We start from the raw sequence: 20237 nt of genomic DNA, 5'->3' as shown, positions 1-20237 counted from the left end.
AATCAGGTCCACTTAGGCACTTTGTGAGCGGAGCGAGTGGACCTGAAAAGCCTGGCTCCATCACTCTTCTTTAATGGCTCGCTCGCGGCTGGGGCTCCCGATGCTATTTACTTTGCATGCTGTAATTAAGACCTGGCAGCACTTTGCCGAGCTGTTAGGCTGACACTGTACAAAGTTACAGCTTAGAAGAGACTATATTTCACTGCTTTTTGTGCCTTACTTAAAAGCAACACAATGCCTCCTGTGGAACTCATTCAGATTCCGAAATAATAATGGAGAAAGTCATTTTGGCATGGACTATGATTGCGCTGTCTCCAGCTTTCGGTTAATGCTAACTTCTGCTGTTGCTTGTGTCGCACCTGGTTTGTTTCGGTGACACATTTGCTTGCGATAGTTCTCTGTCCCATAAAAGACCTCTTCAAGAACAAAACATCTTCATTTGAGTCTTTACTTAAGTGAACTGATTTAGTCTTCTGGCTAACTGCAAATTGATTTTGGATTTGGAAGAAAAATTAAGGCATCTAAGTATCATTTAAAATGGTCAAACTTCTGACATGAAATTAAGCGAATCAGTCATATCAGTATCTTCACAGAACTGTGACTTTTCTATCAACCAGTTCTACGTTAAAAAAGTAATACAATATTAATGATAACTTATTTTGCTTCTGTAATCTGATGTATTTTTGAGGTAAACAATATTTGATGAGAAAAAACAGAAATGGTGGTGGTTATTTACAGGCTGTTACATGCCAATTTTGATAGCTGGTGGAAAGCTATTTGGATATGTAGAATCAGCTAAATGGAAAGTTGAGCAATGGAGGATCCATTATGAAAGTAAATATGGTTGATTTTAATGCCATGTTGTTCATGTCACATTTTGTTGCTGATTTGAAATTGTATTTTTGCAAACATTTCCCATTTCAAGATGGTCTTGCATGCAACAAAATAGATGCTCGGATACGTTGCAAACACGGCTGTTGATTGAAATTGACTTTCCTTGAAAGCAACATAACAAAAAGTCAACATGAGATCTTAATCACAACTCATTTTGCATTCATCATCTGATGTACTTCCAAGCTGAACAAGATAGGTTGTGTCTTGATTATATCCATTGAGAATTAATTTGATTGTGAAAAGTGGATGTTAATGCCAAAATGAATGGTTAGTATAGTGAGGTTGAGGGATTGAGGGATTTGTATCATCTTTGAAGGAAATTTGTTTCAGAACAGGACAGAGCAAGGTTAAGATTTTTTTTTTTTTTTGAATAGAATGCACAATAAAACCAAGATTGTGCATTAAGAAAAGAAAATATGGGCAATATTTTGACTTCATACTGAATTTTTTGCCTATTTTTGGAAGTAGAACTTACGGTGGATGCCAAACTTGGAGTGCTGTCCACATTTATTGATGACCACAACCATGATGAGTAGAAATGTGCACGCAAACACAGCGAGACCCACTGCTACTGACACCTATGATTGTGTAAATGGACAAAATTAGAGAGATAAATATAAAAAATAACACAAAGTTGTGTAGCAAATGTGTCTTGTCTCTCACCCCAAACATCCTGTTCTCCAGTTTCTCCGTCTCCGTTGATTGGTTAGTGGGAGCTGCTAATGTTAAAGCATTTAATCAGATATTACTTTATGAACACGATGACTTTCTTGCTTAATGTTTTCTCTCGTTTTCCAGTAAAAAGATCTAAACATTGTTAAAATCAAGATGCATTTACTTGAGAAACAAAATAACTTAATATATTGTGTCTTGTTTTCTGAAAAACATTAAAAATAATAATAATAATAATAATTTTTGACTCCACTCGGAATAAAGTTTTCATAAAATGATTTAATATTAGTAATTTTGCTTAAGTAAACACATCTTGATTAAGGAATGTTAAGATATTTGTACTGGAAAACGAGACTGCAATATACTGAGAAAGCATGTGCAGTGGATGAGATAAATGAGTACTTTAATAGAGTATGATCTATAAGAATTTGATTTAGAGTAACTTACTTGGCTCATCGGGGAGGACTGGCATGTGGAGAGAGATTACAACAATAAATTACTCTGTACACGACACAGCTGATGTTTTTGTGATGATGTACTGTACATAGAGCTATAGTCAAGTCCAGCTTTGTCGAGTCCAAGTCAAGTCCAAGTCCAGGACTAGCCGAGACCGGGTCCAAAGAGGTTCAAGTCCAAGTCGAGTCCAAGTCAAGACCGAGTCCAAATGAGAGATACACTTAACATACATAACTACTGATAATGTATGTGATGCAAAAGACAGCATATCTCCTATTCTAAGAAAATAATTTTACATTATTATTTGTAATGATCAAAAAACATGTGCAAAGTAACAACTCTGTAGGACAGGGGTCTCCAAACTAAATCCTGGAGGGCCATTGCCCTGCAGAGTTTTGCTCAAACCTGCCTTAACACACCTATCTGGAAGTTTCTATTGTGTCTAGTGAGAGCTTGATTAGCTTCAAGTGTGTTTAATTAGGGTTGGAGTTAAACAGTTTGGAGTTGTAGGGTCAAATTATTTTGGGGGGGTAAGTCATGGTTGTCATGTGATACAGCAGCTGCAATAGCACTGTATAACGGATATAGGTTTATGTTTATGTTTAGGTTTATTTATTTATTTTTCCTTTTTATTCAAAACAATTCCAAACATGCTTAATATATCAGGAAATATCTCAATTCTCAAATATGTGTAAGTACAGTAAACGTGTTTTGCACCTTTATAAATTAATATTTGATCAATATATGGTGATGGGCAAAGTAGTGAAATCTATTAACTACACATAAAAACCCAACTTTTTACTTAAGTGCCATATCATGCCATAAAATATTTTTAATATGACTGAATTTGCATTTAGTGTAAATTTTAATTAAAATATTGTAAGTTACTTATTATTATCTCTCAAAAACTCCCATTAAAATCACTGAAGCACTTCACATTATGAAACTAATATCTTACTTACATTCGTATGCACATCTGCATTTTTTGTTGTTTCTGAAGAGAGAATTCGCTAAATAATTCAGCAAGCAAGTGAACAAAACACAGGGTTTCAGTGATGACTCTTCTGAACATCTCTGATTGGTCATTGCATTCGTAAGCGCAACAGAATCGTTTCTGATTGGTTATCATGAAGCATTGTACGGACACATCTGTCTCTGGCTCTGCACCAGCCAGCGAACGCAGATTTGAATTTAGCAGCTGATACTGTGCACTGACAATCTAATCACACTGGTGTGATTGTATCAAATATTAAAAAAAAATTATTCGGACAATTTTTTTTTTCCCACTTGGCTCAGAAACCTGAGGGGACACTTTGAATGGGCATGACGCCTCTGCATGGAGCTGTTACTTTTTATGACCTTATTTATGTTGCATGTAACATAGACATTACAATAAAAAATGTGCCTGAAGCCGAATACCTTATTCAGAATTGCACGGATAATGGCTTCAAAATCGAATAACGGACAAGGAATAATTCTGCCTGAGTACTCGGCTGAAGCTGACACAGACTGGTGTTTGCTAGATAACAGTTGAGTCAGGAGATCAGCGCAATATTATACAGAGACCTCTAAAGTTATGAGTGTGAAGTGAATGAATGTAAACTTTATGAATGAAAAGAGCGCAAATCAAACACCACATTGCTGTTGCCTCTCCGTGCATCCCTCAGAAATCAGAGCTTGGCAAGATTATAATAATTATTATTAAATAATAATACATCTTGTGCATTATAATATTTGTATATATTTAAAAGGCAATGATTTAAAGTTTAGGCTACGATACAGATACGAATTAATGGATTATGCACAGCGTGCTCTCCAATCAAACAGCCGCGCGTCTCAGTCTCTCAAAAACCAAACCAGTTCTATCTCGAGAGAACAGGCTAATAATCAACTTAGATATGGATACATTTTCTACTTGTCCTACATGTTTCCATCTTTATCTTTTACTGGTTTGTGCGGCATGAACCATGAGTAGTCGAGTAACTTGAGGTGGTTTTTTTTTATATTTTAAATCGACTATTAGAAATCAGTAGTCTTGCAACCACTATACTGTAGCTACAACATTGATTACTATTTCATTATTGTAAATGGTAAGCATGGCTGCCTAGCAACAGCAGACGCCATTGGAGCGCAAGCGCAGGCTACAGAGTGCTTTGGAAAAAAGGAAAAAATGGCACGCCTACACTCTAAAAAACACTGGGTTAAAAACAACCCAATTTGGCTGGGTAAATATGGGACATAACCCATGTTGGGTTCATTTTACCCAGCAAATTAGGTTGTTTATTTAACCCAGCATAAGGGGTTGATTTAACCCAGATAAAGTTTATAAATTTTTACTGTATTACTAGCTTATTTTTTACTTCATACATTAAATAATATTTACAGATTAATTTAAATCCTCTAAACTTTTCTAAAATAATCCACACAACCACTGGCTTGCATGTTAACTTCCTTTATTTTCCTTTAATTATCGTTTACAGCATTATTTATATAGATTTTATTAGGCTATACATATTGTCCATATTTAAACTCGTTTAACAAACAATAAAATAAAAATTAAACGTTAAACAGAAGTAATTTACGTGTTATTAACTGGTCTCTGTTGTTCTGTTTCCACACTTAATTGCGCTGCGTCACGTTGGTTCTCGTGCCCGAGCTGAAGAAGTGTTTGAAGAAGCGTTTTAAGTAGTGTTCAATGGGGCACTTCTCAGGCCTGAGACCGCCCTCCTGTGTTTCACTCATAAATTTAGTGCGATTGCCTTTATGACCTGCCCAAAAACAAACAGTAAACAGCTCTGGGGGAATATTTGTATTATGTATCTTTATGAATAAAATCGTTTGTTTCATGCAAAGCATCAGGCTTTTCCATCACTCGAAAAGACTGCGACACTCGTTAAAGGTGATTATTACCGCGCGCCTGTATGTTGCTCTGCATAAAATTGAACCATATTCAGCACAGTAATGATTTTATAGATAAAATAAAATGTATACAAACCTGTATTTTACCGACGAATGAGTCTAATCGATGGCGCTGAGAACTGCTCTCTCCAGAATAGAAGCAAATCCCCCGAGAAAAATAATAGCTCAACCGCTTGGTAGTTACGTTTGACCCACGAGCTGGGTAACACAAAAACTACCCAAACACTGGAAACAACCCCAAAAAAATTACCTAAATTTGGGTTAAAAAAATAACCCCGGATTTTTTAGAGCAGTGGTTCCCAACCTTTTTCAACTCGCGGCCCACACAATCAAACATATATGTTTTCGCGGCCCACTGCAAAACAATTAACTGACCCCGCTATTGTTGGGTTAATAACTGTACATTTAACTGACAGTTCATGAATTACAGTTCATATATTGAATGAACTGGGGCTGTGCGATATGGACAAAAAAAAAAAACTAATGCAATTTATTTGATCAATTTTGCGATTTCAATTTTAAAAACAATTTTGACACACACAGATATGCTTTACAGTCATAGATGCATTCAGGATGAATTTGAAACATGTTTCCAAAAGAAAAACGATTAGCGCTTTATGAAAAAATTTTAACGTCTTTAGAACAGACATAAGTCAAAATAATCACTATAGTAAATGTGTAAGAAAATTTCTAGACTTATGGCAAAAAAAACAAATATATGAATAAATAAATCCCGTTTTTTCTTTTTTGCCATGTTCATAGCTCATTAATTGTAGCGGTGCCTCAGGTGTTGAAATATATTTGTTATGTATTATACAGGTTCACACATACTCTGTCTACAGTGCATATACAGTATGTGTAAGTGATGCAGAAGCAGCAGCGAGAGCGCATTAGTGTAACACGAAAGCACATTAAAATAATGCGCGAGTCCAAATCTCTCTGTTCGCACGCAGATTTCCTTTGCTCTGTCACAAAACCAGACGTGCTTGCTCAGATACAAGCTGCTCTCGTCCGGAGAGAGTGTGCGCACTTAAAATGTGTCTCCTCTCACTTAAACTGCATCCTGTCCACTCACAACTCTCTCTATGCTAGGCGCGTTGCGTTCTGATTGGATCGGAGATCATACTGCAGGAGGTCAGGGTTTCGTGGAAAATCGAGCATCGCGTTAGTTCAGTCAGGTCATGTGAGTCACGCTTGCATCAGCTGACAGTCAGCTGTTCCTTACGTGTACCAATCCAGTCTTGACACCTATCTCCAGCGGTCTATTTAAATTCCCATTATTCAGTGTCTCTCCATCACATTGCTGCTTGCAATTAACTCCCTCCTCCAACCCCAACTCCACCAACTGAACCTGTAATCTGATCTAATTTGTTCTTTCTTTACAGTGTCTTCATTGGAAGCAGTCTACATGACATTTTGTTTACAACTCATGTAATTGAGAATTGTAATTATGTATGCTTATGGTTCTGTTCTGTACCCCAGGGGGGTTTGTCTTGCTGCTCTCCCCGCTCTGTCCAAGCATGGCTGCATGGACAGGCGTGTGGAGTGTTGCCCAGAATATAACCATACCGCCAACACTAACTGTATGCAATTATGATTGTCATTAAATATACTTGACGGAAGTGGTCCTGATTGAAATCGTGCTATAAATTTAGAAATAACGCACGCCCAAATTATGATTTTATGACGATTTCTATTAATCGCACAGCCCTCGAATGAACTGGCAATGAACCGAAAATAACTCAGACTAGCACCACTCAGCTAAACAGGAAAACTAGATCCAGGCAGAGCTCGGCAGCGGGTAAACAGTCAGCGGAGCAAGCAGCCAGGAGGGAACATGTTGACAGCCATTTATGCATGTTTGAATTTGTTGTTCTGTAGCGTATGCAGCAAAAATATAAATTAGTGGTTTATTCTTAAATCAATCAGCAATATTGAATAGCGGAAGCATAGTTACAGTTTAATATATATTTTTTTTTGTTATTTAATGATATATATGAAATGATTTTATTATTTTATGACTTAGACATTTTTACATATATTAACAAAATTATTATTTCGGTAGTTAGTATTTCGGTTCGGTAGTAAGTACTATGTACTTATTATAGTAATTACAATAACTATCTAATAACTAGGTACTAACCCTGAACCTACCCCTAAACCTAACCCTACCCCACTGTAGTTACCTTGTGTTACCAGAACTTTCTTAGATAAATACACTGTAAGTACACTATAAGTACATGTTAGTAGACGTACTGTATAATAAAGTGCAACCATTATTTATTTTAATAGTAATTGGTGGCCCACCTGCAATACCACCGCGACTCACTAGGGGGCCGCGGGCCACAGGTTGATAACCACTGTTTTAGAGTGTAGCGTTTTACACACGTTTTCAGTCGCGACATGCAAATATGGGTTTGTTTTGAAGGATTTTTTGTTGTTGTTGTTGTTGTTGTTGTTGAGACCAACGAGAACATTTGGTGAGTCCAATGGCCAAGTCCGAGACAAGTCCGAGTGCGAACGCAACGAGTCCGAGACAAGTTCGAGACAGCCCTAACTGTACACTCACCAGGAATGATGCCCTCCGGGTCAAAGGGGTCAAAAGGGTTTTCCATGAACTTTGCGTAGACTGTAGCCTGGTCTCTACCCAGTTTATTCTCCACGGTGAGTGTGTAGTTGCCATTGTTGAGGTGCGTGGGCTTGTTGAGGAACAGACAGCCGTGTTGAATGGAGCCATCATCCATGTCTCGGATCAGTTCGGTGTAGGTGTAGCGTGTTTCCATGAGAGGTAGATTGTTGTACAGCCATCTGATGGTGGCGGGAGGATTGCTGTCCACAGCGAATGGGAAACACCAGTGATGTTGTGACTCTGGGTCCTTCAGAAACAAGATCAGCACTGGAACTAAACACACACAGGGAATGAGTTCACACACGTGTGCAGTAAGACATCACAGTCACAATATCAGCTGATATTTTATAAATATTTTGTCCTATTTTGAGATTTAGGTTACTTTTTATAATTTCTTGGAGTAATGTAAAAATCCAGGAGGTTCCTACTCTATTATCATAAGCATTTGTTTCAAACTCAACCAAAATGTATTTGAAAGCCAATTTTTAAAAAAAAGTATATGTTTTTGATACAAATGAATATGTTTAATAATATTTTTCAACTTTACTATCAGCTTTAAATACTTGTTCAAAAAATATACACTGTTGATATTAATATTGATCATAATAATTATAATAACAAATACTTTTTTAAAATAGTTATAATTATAATACACTATAATACATACTGATTGAACTATATACTTTGAGATCTATACTACATTATTTTTAGTAATAATAATAATGAAGAATTTAAAATAATTCATTTACTGAAGAATTTTAATATCTAACTTTATTACAGGAAAGCGTATTTAAAGAATGTCTTTCATACTGTGCATTATAACATTGTGTGATCTTATTTATTTATTTATTTTTTTCTCGCTTTTATTCAACTGCTGTCATCCAGTCTGCATTCCTATTGGCAGTCATGGCTTTGCATCACTGCTCATTTGCATAAAGTTTAAACCGGTTGCTACTTCAAATCATTTCTGTATTTGACATTTACATGCAATTAAAGAAGTCCACATAATGTTCCTTTATAGATAATGCTATTCTATATCCAGTACCCGTTCTTCAGTATAGCTCAAAAGACTGGCACATCCGTCATAATTTTTTCCACGAATCAATGTGCTCCATCTTTACAGTAAACCTGTTGACCTGCTATAAATAATATATCTCAATCTGTTTAGGGGACCTAACCACAAGAGGCACTTGAGAGCCTGCTGAAGGCGGGATGCAGGAAATGGTTCTTTTAGCCGGGAGAACATGCTGATGCACACGGCCCGCTTTCTGCTTCATAACCATTTCACTGCTCTTAACCCGTGAACCTTCCAGCGGAAAGTGCTTCGCATGGAGAATCACAGTCATTTGTGTCGTGGCCTAGAGTTCACGCTTAAAAACCGTCCTCGTTACACTGACCCCATGTTAGCGGTTGAGTTCGAGAGCCATCGGCGAACTCCACTAATTGTGGTTATCAAAAGGAATTAAATAATTGAATCCATCAGGTTGTGGTTGAGGAAGATGGCCTTGGGTGAATTTCATCATCTGGAGCTACAGTTAGCAGTGAGTACAATATGTTGAGGGCCATAACTAATGCTGGGGAGTTCTATTATCGATTGGCATCTAGGTTTAATAAAAGAGGTTTTGGATTGGAATTATGCTTGCATGCAGTACTGGATTTTGTGAGTGCGTTGCTATAACCATCCTGCTAATTTATGAGCTTATTAAGCAGTGGCCGTTGACGAGCCGCTGTCCACCCATCACATGATTCTGATAGACTGCCATCTAGCACACTTGCTATCTTCCAATTATATTTCCGGACTATGGGGGAGAGAAATCCATTAGTAGAGAACAAACAAGATCTGAGGACGGTTATCATCCCATTTTCCTGACAGTCATTATCGCTCCCCTGATGGCTATACATTTGTCTGAAGTCAAGCACTGTTTTTCTTCTTTCTGAAGAGGAGGTGATAAACAGTGATAATTGCTGTGGTGTGGAGTGCGGTCATATGGGAGGATTTTCGATGGAAAAATCTTGCAATGCTATTATTTGCTGTCAAGAGCAGGGTTAATAACCATTACTACAACTGAATTGAACAAAATTTAATAAAGATTAAATACTATACAATATAAATACTGGATGAAAAACTGTAAATGAAAGGAAATGGATAAACTAAATTTCAAGTCAAACTAAAACTGGGAAAAAAGGAAACCTAGTGTAAATAGGGTTATTATAGTTTGAGAAAAATAAAAACACGTCGATGCTCACGCTTTCTCCCCTAATGTAAACAACATTAATTACGTTCTTGAGTACTCTCCAAAATGGTGGAAGACTGTAACTTGAGGAAGAATTGTTGAATACATTTTTGCACACAAAAAGTATTCTTGTAGCTTCGTAAAATTGAAGTTTAACCACTTATGTCACATGGACTGTTTTACCAATGTCCTAACTACGTTTCTGTGTCTGGGAACTTTTTCAGTTGTGTTTCTGTCTATGCAGGGTCTGAGAGCTCCCAGATTTAATCAGTAATATCTTAATTTTTGATCTGAATGTGAACGAAGGTCTTATGGGTTTTGAATGACATGAGGGTGAGTAATTAATGACAGAATTTTCATTTTGGGGTGAACTAACCCTTTAATAGAAACAGTCAAAGTTAAGAAATCGATAGAAGCTCAGAGTATTGGAGAGAAAAAAAAAAGAAAAGAAAAGGTTGTTGCATGTTTTTATTAGCTTTCTATCTCACAATCTTGCAATTGCAACTTGTTTTTTTAAACGTGATCTTGTTTTTGTTTGTTTTTAACACAGAAACGAGTTCAGGTTTTAAGATTTTAAAATACACTGGTGGACATTTAAGCAAAACTATTTGGTTCTCCCTTGAAAAATAACAGCTTATAAGGTTAAAAAAAGATGGAAATTAAAGAATAAAAGGTTTTCACACATACATTCAATGTCCAGCTGCACCACGGCTTCTCCCATTCCAGCGCGATTCTCTGCCTCACAGGTGAGGTTGTGCAGGTTGTCTCTAGACGACACGTTCCTCATGTACAGAATCAGCTCCAGGCTTGATCCCCAGATCCCTCGCTGTGGACAAGGATGGATGTAGGCAAGATTGAACTGACTGACAAAGTAAACAACTCTTTGAAGTCCAGATTTTAGTGGACTGGAGTAAGAACAAGATTGCTTTCAACCAATTTTAAATGTATTAATTGTACAAAGTGACTTAAAAATGAGGACTACAACAACAAAAGTGATTAATCATAGGGTTAGAGTTATGATTGCATGTTGATCTTCCTTCAAGTGCATGGTTAATCAGATCGGTCATTTTCCATAGATGGCTTCATTGACGATGTGAAAGCAGTGTCATGTACCTGCAGGGTCCAGTTGGACTGAAGGTGCTCTGTTCTCCAGTGGATCATCGGGGTTGGTACTCCAGTCACCAGACAGGTAAATGTCAGATTTCCACCTTCTTGAGTAGTCAGTGTCGATGGATGAATTGTGACTTCGGGAATACCTGCAGATCGTAAAACATTTAGTAATAAGGGCATTTGGAAAATGATGGGGAAGATCAGGAAAAGGAAGTTTGTGAGTACATGGAATATTCTTCTGAACAAACTCCTATTCAAAAGTTCAATAGGAAATTAGTACTTCTATTGAGCAAGGGTGCATTAAATTGTTCAAAAGTGAGTCCTGAAAAACAAATAGCATTTTCCACAAAAATATGATGTGGCACAACTGTTTTCAACATTGATGATATTAAGAAATATTTCTTGAGCAGCAAATTAGCATATTAGGATAATTTCTGAATGATCATGTAACACTGAACATGAGTGATGTTGCTGAAAATTCAGCATTGCATCACAGGAATAAATTACATTTTAAAATAAATTATAATAAAAAACAGTTATTTGGAATTGCTATAATATTTAGTTTTTACTGCATTTTTATCAAATAAATGCAGCCAAAAGACTTCTTTTAAAAACATAAAATCTTACCTTATCCAATCTTAAGTATCCAATAGGTTTCAAAAACCATAAATAATGATAATTTCAAACAAGTTTCCTAAAATCTGCCATTGTTGAATCAAACAAATGTCTCTGTCCCAAATTTTGGTGAAATCGATGGATGAATGGCCTGCTTATTGTCTCTTCATATTAAACTAGGACAGAACAAGTAAAATGACACACTTTTTCTTAAAAAATCGGTTTGATTCCAGATAGGAGCACTTACTGCAGTTATCCATTTCAAATGAATCCAGTTGAAAGCTGTTGCCATTGTGGACGCAGGTTTGTTGAGAATCAGTGTCGCTTTGTCTTTTTCTGTGCCACTGCTGAAGCCAGTAAATGTCACACGAGCAGGTGAGCGGATTGTCCCTTAAGATTCTGTGCAAAAGAGAAGCAAGTGACATTTCTTATGCTTAATTCATGCTTTCAGAAAAAATCATATGTATGGTAGACCGAGGTACATTGTTCACATTTTCAGTCCCAAATCACCAGCAGAGCAGAATAAATCTGTAAATCTGAGTGCAGTGTGTTACTCACAGACTCAACAGAGGGACCGATTGGAACACCCTCCAACTGATGTGCACCAGTAAATTAGACGCCAGATTTCTGTAAAAGAAGAGAAGATGTGAATTACTCATGCCAAAGAGAGATATGCTGCATTCAGTAAGACAGGTAGATAGACTCTTAATAAATACAACTATTTCTCTTTTAAAACAGACAGCTCAGATATAGAGTATAACATGTTTGTAGGAATTGTATCAAATAACTAGATGTTAATATTTTTCTGAATATATATATATATATATATATGTGTGTGTGTGTGTGTGTGTGTGTGTGTGTGTGTGTGTGTGTGTGTAAAATATGCTGATGTGGTGCTACACTGAAAAAAAATGGGTATAGAAATAATCTGTACTCAGAAATTGTTAATAGGTTTAACGAGCAATTACACAGAAACATCAAGTAACACAGAGTGGAACAATTTTGAACTAGAAAAACTGAACTGAACTGTAAAATATAATAAATAAATAGTATAGTAATATAGTAAAATATATATATATTTACTACTTTAAAGAAAATACTTAAGGTGTTCTGAGTGGTTGGTAAAACTATTAAAAATAGGTTTGCCTGTTAAAATAAAGCTGAAATAGAATATGCATTTTAGACATTTTAGAATTTAAACTTGGTAACTTGGTAACTTGGTAACTTACTAAAATAAAATAAGTTTAAATGATGTAAAACTGAAACAAAAATAAACTGAAGCTTAATAGAAAATCAGAAAAGCACACTAATAGTAAACTGAAAACTGAAATAACAAAAACAACAGCCAATTCAAAATAATAGTAAAAATAATACTAAAATAACACTACTGCAAGATTAACAAGACATTGTTCTGGTTTCTAGATATGAATCCAGTAAACCCTTCAGTTTAAGGGGAATATTTTAGCACAAATATATAGGATGCTTTGTGTTTCGAAGAGCAAAATATTTAAGCTTAAGAGTTTGTATAAATCTCAACCCTCATATATGAGAAATAACAAGCAGCAGTGACAAGATTCAATGCAGCAGCATATTTCATAGCAGCACTGCATTTCTAAATACCACTGGCACACATCTGTCTGAAAACTGAAATCAAGCTTAATTTGTTTAGTGAATTTCCTTTTTTTCTCTCTCTCAAACCAGGTTTTTCTAAGCGCGAGAGAGTGTGTTGACCACAGACACAGTTTGATGGATATTCTGCATGGTTTTGTGTACAGAAAACTGTACATACTTCAGTTCAAGGTTTCCAATTCAGAGATATTTGTTGATTTCACTTGAAGCTGAAATCTAAAGCTGGATGACAGTGACGGATTCACACATATAGATTCTCTGTGGCAGGGCTAATGGGGGCCAGCAAGGGTTCAAATATTTGTTTTCCCTACTCCCAAAAGTTCATGTCAGATGGGTCGGCCATCGGGGCCTATCTATTACAGCTCGATTCTACCATAGGGAGAGAGCGACTGAGAATAGCAGCTGGCGTCGAGGGGAGTGGGGGCTGTGGATTAAAGAACCGAAGCCACGGACGAATAAAAGAGAGACTCGTTTATGCTTATGATTTTTCATACTGTACATCCCCAGCGCCACACGATGCTCACAGAGATACAGACACATCTGGTGCTCCGCACAGCCCTCTGTGAAATATTGATTGTGTGATAATGGACCCTTAGTGGAGTGTATTTATTATGCATCAGTTGTCAATAATACGCCAAAGTGGGCGAGTAAAAGGTGACTGCTGGATATGCTCTCATGTTTCCCCAGAACCCCCCCGTTCCCCCTCCTGCGTGACCGCTTTCCCCCACATCAACAACAGTGGGCATGTCACACACTGAGAGATAACGATTACAAGATAGTGGAGATAAAGGTCAACAACCCTTCGGCTAATATCGTTAGCGTTTTTTTTTTTTTTTTTTTATGCTGTGATTAGAAACCTTCCCTTCAGGAGGGAATAGATGTCACATCGTTGAGCCTTAAACAGGATGATTTGGAAATAGCTATGCTTCTACACTGGAAATAAATAATGGTGTAGAAATGGTTTTCCCTCACAAATTACTAGTAAATTTCACAAACAATAATTAAGAATCAAGTAACAATTTGAATTGGGTGCAATATTTTTAAATGTATTTTCTAGTAAAACATACTCCAATAATCTTTGTTTTATATGCAGCTATGAAAAAACTTTCTTAGGCTGGATTTTGAGTTGATGAGTTATTTATCTGTTTATGTTATAGTCCATTAGGACATGATTATGCTGAGAAGGTTTTATAAGGTTTCCTTATGTGATGTTTGATTTATTATATACATGATTTAAAAGAGATCAAGATCATCAAAACCATTAATAAAACCAAGTTAATGCTTTTTATTTTTTTAATCCAGCAACATTTTATGGTGATTTAAAAATCCAAACATGAATGCATACATAATAGCATATTCCATAATCCAAATGTTTTAAGTCTTGAGAAATTCTGTAGAAAAAAAGATACTTAACTTCATAAAGTTTTATTATGACATGATGTGAAATTTGATTTGTTATATGCATGGTTTTCATGAAATCAAGGAAGGGCTTAGAAACCATTATTGTTATTTTTGAAGATTTAAAATTAATAATTTACCAAAAAAAAATGTTGTGTAATGTTGTGTAATTATTATTCATAAGCCAAGCTGATTTTATAAAGTAACCTCCAACCCACCAAACACAGTTTTTCAGATTGTTTTAACGCCCTTGAAATACTGTAAATGATGAACTAATCTCTGCAAATTTCCTTTTGAATTACCCGGAAAATGAATGCATTTAAATGATTTCCGGAAGTGAAATGTGGAAATCTATTCCTCTGTATTCATTTGGCTGATGACTAACTTTAAATGTGTCTTGGGTTTTTACCACCTGAGACCAATAAAGCAGCTTCACTCATCAGAAAAGGCAGAGAGTTTGAAGTGATTGACAGGTACAAGCCCTGAGACCCAAGTGTATTGTGGGAAGGCCAGTCATATATGTAAAGAACACTCACACATACTGCAGCTTGAAATTATGCTGGAAGGCATTTTCGGAGATGTACAGCAACCCACAAAATGTGACCGTCCTGAAACACATATAAATGCACAGAGTTTCAATTCACTTGAAAATCTTTTGGAATCTTTTACGTATATCTTTTTGCAGACTGTGTTTTACTTACAGGTTCTTCAGTTCTCTGTAGTTGGCGAGGTCTACATCTGTGATGTTCTCCAGGTTGATTTGACTCTCTATGTATCTAAAGTGTTAAAATGAAAGGAAATAAAAAAGATTTGTATAATACAGTGATCTGACTGGTAGTTAGTACATTGTTTGGGTTGCTAGAAGTGGTGTCTATGGTATACTTAGCAGGCACCTCTAGCAATAATAAGACACAATGTCATTGATTCAAATCTGAAACTATTCACCATCAGTTCCAGATGCAGTTCTGGTGCACTTTAATCTCTTTGCATGATCAAAATGCAACAACTTGCTTCACCTCTCAAATATCTATCCTTTTCAGATGATGTCACAAATCCGTCTTACTTTCCTCTCCAACCATCAGACTCCATTCTTGTACGTAACACCCACTTTTCATGATCTCATCAGTTCCCAATCATAAGTTGAATACATTATGGATGTAAATGGTTTTCTAACTGAATTTCTTGTTGAATTAAGAATGATCTTGCTTTGTTGAAATATTGAAAAACTGTAACCACCGATGTTTCATTAGAATGACAACTCCCTGGCTTTGCATTATGAATATGCATTTGGATAAATAAATGCTCTAATGTTCACCTGAGCACATTTAGCAAAAGAAACTAGTTTTCCTCCACTATAAAACTCCAGGTTTCTTTGAGCTAAACGAACCAGCGCTGTGCCCTTGCAGCCGTTAATATGAGGCATAAACACCATCAGTGAAGTATTTTGAGATCGATTACTTTTCAGTTTCACGCAGTTTCGTTGAAAAGCACTTGTACTTCCAGAAAGGAGAACTCTGATTATTTTAGAGAAATGTTTAAATGGTTTCTCCACAATGGCTCAGTAAATTAAACTATATAGAGCTGTACGACAACATGACGTGTTCCCTAATTCAGTCAAAGTACAAAACGATCCAAAACCATCCATGGTGTTGCCATGGTTTTGTGCACCATGTCTCTGATCATCTAGAACATTTCATTCTGCAGGTCAGGATCAACTGACAGAAGCACCTAACATAGGAAAAAGCCAAATAAACCACAAAACTCATATCAGAAATACTCTAAATTGCACATCTGATTAAATTATTGCTTTTACTGTAGCATGCTAAAATATGGTATTTTATTTAAAAGTAAGTGAATGCAATAAATATATAATTTACAAGCAAAGTGAATCCTATATCAATTGTTTATATATTATTAAAATAATGTTGCTGCCTTATATGCTCTCTTAATTGCACATAATAACCTTTTCAAATAACTAAATACATTTCTACTGACTTTACTGGAATCCTTTGATCTGTGATTCTGTCCCGTTGTGTTCGAGAAGCACAAACAGATATTTATTAGCGTCTGATTGACCCAGAGGGCCATAATGCAATTACAGAGCAGGTGGGACGACATCTCAAACTGCTTTGGCTTATTGAATCGAGTCGAGTGGGCAATATTTCATCTATTGTTTTCAGCGGTGCATTCGCGAGCAATTCACAGAATGGAATTTACAGCATGATGAATGATGTATTTCTGCTGCTGGTATGAAGTTAATGGTGGCTTGTTTTCCTCCCTGGTAGAAGCGCTGTTCCTCTGTACTGTGCCCATCTCACTAATACGACCAAATGCTGTGTTTTTTACGGGCACAAAGTGTTCTGTGGAAACACATGCCGAAAGAGCATTCTCATTTATTGAGTGAATGCTTGTAGTAAATGTAAGACTCGACCTGATTTCAGAGAATCACACTTGAGCAGCTGTACTGAGAAAAAACAACAGTGGCAACTGTGCAGAACTTTACCATAAAAATACTTAATAATGGTATTTTGGAATTTGTGTTTTTCATCCATTTATCCTAATTATTCAATTAAGCACCTGATGACCAATGCAACTTCCAAAAAAAAAATATTCTGTTATTAAGCTGCATTATAATCATTGTAGGTAAAGTGTTTTCTTGTCACCTTTTTTTATATTTCATCTCTTCCAGAGAACCAAGAGAGCCAGATTCTGAAAACTTGATCTCAAAAAAGCATGGACTCCTCTTCATCATAAAAATACATAATGCACATGATGATACAGTTCGTCAAAAAAAGTCTTTCCAGCATCTGTGACCGATCTGGCACATTGTGTCGCAAACAAAGACCATCAAGGTAACACACATCTAAATGCCACTAAATTAATGCCATAAAAAAATAACTAATTAAATTCCATTCAACACTCCAATGGACATAATAATAAGAAAATGAAATGCAGCATTGCTTTAAAAAAATAAATGCCTTCAATATGGGAATGATATTGTTTTGACTGTAAATTTTGAGGCGAAACATAGTTTACATGCAAAATTATATACATTTCAAACAACACTAATACTTAGTGTAACAACACTTACTCAGTGTAAAAATGCATTATAATTTTAAATATAAAAGCTTTTCATTGCATTTAATAAACTAACTTAGAGTTGACCAGTTATCAGGCTTTTTATATAGCATTTCCTTTCCTTTAAATATTCCGTTGTTTACACCTGGAGGTGCAACAGGGAACACATGAAACTTAGATGATTGTAAGAGGTGTAGCGATTATGTTTCCTACTACAAGCATGAGTGCTATAGTAATATAAACACTATTCTGAATGAAGTGCACTAAACTGATCTCAAGTCCTGCACCTCTGGGATCCATCCGTCTGACTGTACACACATGAGCGTGGAGATGTTTTCTCACCATTTCCGAGAATAGATTATGTACCTGACACTCTTAAAAGCACTTAAAGAGAAGCTGCACACAGACGCTCAGGAGCAACACAGAGCACCAGGCCTTTCTGTGCTTGACTAGATCCTAAGGATTGTCTTGTTTTGAGAAAGTTCTGCTTTCAGTGCATCACATTCTGATTCCACAAATTAAGTGAAATGCATGTAAAAGCAGTAAATGTTGATGATATTTGGAGTGGTCTGCAAGGAAAAACCACTAAGCTACACCATGCACCAACTACATATCCAAATGCCCAGATTTCTCCATGAACATTCATGAAGGCCAGTCACTTTGACTGAACTCGCCACCCATTCCATCTCCTACCAAGATCAAGCAGTGAACTCTCCCGCAACTTTTCTCACTGTAAACTACCTAAACACCAAACTCCACTTACATTTCAGTGACGTTTTCGCTCTCCTGCGCCGCCAGCGCAGGGATGCTGGTGATTCCATCCGGCTCCAGACATTGAAGCATGGCGAAGGAGCAGCGGCAGGCGCTTGGGCATCCGCTCAGGGCTGGTGCGACCAGGACCAGAAGCATAACCACAACCGGGGCCACCTTACGGTCAGCCATGGTGGGGTTCGAGTGAGTTTGTTATCCTGGGAGAAACTCCACCCTGCAGCAGGAACTCTGGACGTGAGGAGAAGCTTCTCTTCTCTTGGCCAGCACTCAGGGCTATGATCCCATCCAGGAGCTGAGCTATTGAGTTGTGTAGCAGGGCCCAGGGGAACGGTGGGCTGTTGCCTCCTCTCCTCCTCTCACTACCTCCCAGTCCGAGATGGAGAAACTGAGGGGAGGGGCAAAGCAGTCCATTAGTTGAGTGTGAGTGTGAGATGAGATGAGAGAGAGCACTGGTCACCAGACACCTCTGTGACACTCGCAGAAGTGAGCGGGGAAATCAAACCCATGAACTACAGGTGGACACGGATGGATCAGAAGTGCTCCCCTGTTAGAGCTGACCGTGAACTTTGAGCTTGTAAAAAAACAACAGTTAATGATTATCCATGCTCAAAGGACACACTGTAAAAAGTGAATTGTCAAATTAACAGTAACCTACTGGCAGAGGCGGACAGTAGTAAAGTATTTTTACTCTGCTTTAAGTGTCTGTACTTTATCATAGGGCTTTTCTTTAGAAAACTTTTACTTCACAACATTCCAAAGCAAAATATTGTACTTTTTACTGTACTGTGTTTCATATTAAATATAATGTAATACTTAATTACATGAGAAATATAGTACTTTCTTACTTTTACTCAATTAAAAGTAATTCAAAGTTTTATGCTTTAAGCTTAAAGGTAAAAAACCAAACATTTTTTAAATTAAATAAGTGCAGTAAAAAGTTTAACATTATGCTTTGGGATGTAGTGAAGAAAAAGTTTTGCAAAGAAAAACCACTCTGATAAAGTACGGATACTTTTTAATTTCACCCAACTAAAGTATGAATACTTCACTACTGTCCACCTCTGCTTACTGTCAACAATTTTCCAGTAGTTGCTGTATTTTGTACCACAGTAAAATTGCTGTAAAACTAAATACAGTAGTTTTAAGAGTACTGTAAAACAAAGTACAGCATTATACTATATAACATTTTTCTTTACATTTTACATTTCATAGCGGAACTTCAATCAAATAAACAGAATTACAAGCATATTAACAATATTTCATTAATTAACAACATACAATTGTAGTCTACTACTAAAAACACAGTAATACATAGTGCAAGTGGAAAATAAATGGTGTAAATAATTGTTTTTAATAAAATAAAGTTTGACGTTTTAAGGTACTTAATAGTGACAATATGCTATTCAACAATAATCAGGGAATATGTATATCTCAAAACTTTTAAAATGGTCTTGTTTATTGCGATGACTCTTCCCCCTGTCTGTCGCCTGGTTAGCACAGCTTAACTGAGAAATGAGCAACTGCTCAGATGTTCTTACAGACATTTATTAACTCAAACACATTTATATCTTGCAAATAGCATAAAGAAGACCTACCAAATTAACGAACTGTACATTTTTTCGTCTTCACAAGTCTTCACAAGTATTAGAGGAAATGAGAATCCAGTGATTTCTTGTGAAAACTTCAAAAAAGTATTTACAGTTCAGGGACCTTTCCAATTCTTCAACCCCCGCCCCCACATTTTACAATAAATATATTAAAATATCAAAAGAATGTGAGCAGAATATGTCATAATTTGATGATGATTAATAATTGGATGATAACTATTTGAG

The 20237-nt window shown here is 36.4% G+C and overlaps 1 protein-coding gene across 1 annotated transcript in view; it reads right to left on the bottom strand.

Annotated features, from left to right (window-relative positions):
- Positions 1-18935, bottom strand: part of ntrk1 (neurotrophic tyrosine kinase, receptor, type 1) — a 29099-nt gene extending 10164 nt beyond the window's left edge. The window contains exons 1-11 of the mRNA XM_026283292.1: positions 18398-18935; positions 15258-15332; positions 15093-15164; positions 12088-12156; positions 11777-11928; positions 10918-11060; positions 10492-10630; positions 7511-7843; positions 2014-2031; positions 1558-1613; positions 1370-1472 (exon numbers count right to left, since the gene is read on the bottom strand). Coding sequence (XP_026139077.1) covers positions 1370-1472; positions 1558-1613; positions 2014-2031; positions 7511-7843; positions 10492-10630; positions 10918-11060; positions 11777-11928; positions 12088-12156; positions 15093-15164; positions 15258-15332; positions 18398-18576 — 1339 coding nt within the window. The 5' untranslated portion in view covers positions 18577-18935. The remainder of the gene's footprint in view (positions 1-1369; positions 1473-1557; positions 1614-2013; positions 2032-7510; positions 7844-10491; positions 10631-10917; positions 11061-11776; positions 11929-12087; positions 12157-15092; positions 15165-15257; positions 15333-18397) is intronic.
- Positions 18936-20237: the final 1302 nt, after the last annotated feature.

Source organism: Carassius auratus, chromosome 16, assembly GCF_003368295.1.
Source record: "Carassius auratus strain Wakin chromosome 16, ASM336829v1, whole genome shotgun sequence".
Lineage (NCBI taxonomy): Eukaryota > Metazoa > Chordata > Actinopteri > Cypriniformes > Cyprinidae > Carassius > Carassius auratus.
The sequence above is the reverse complement of the archived record's forward strand: the minus strand, read 5'-3'. Positions and strand labels throughout refer to the sequence as shown.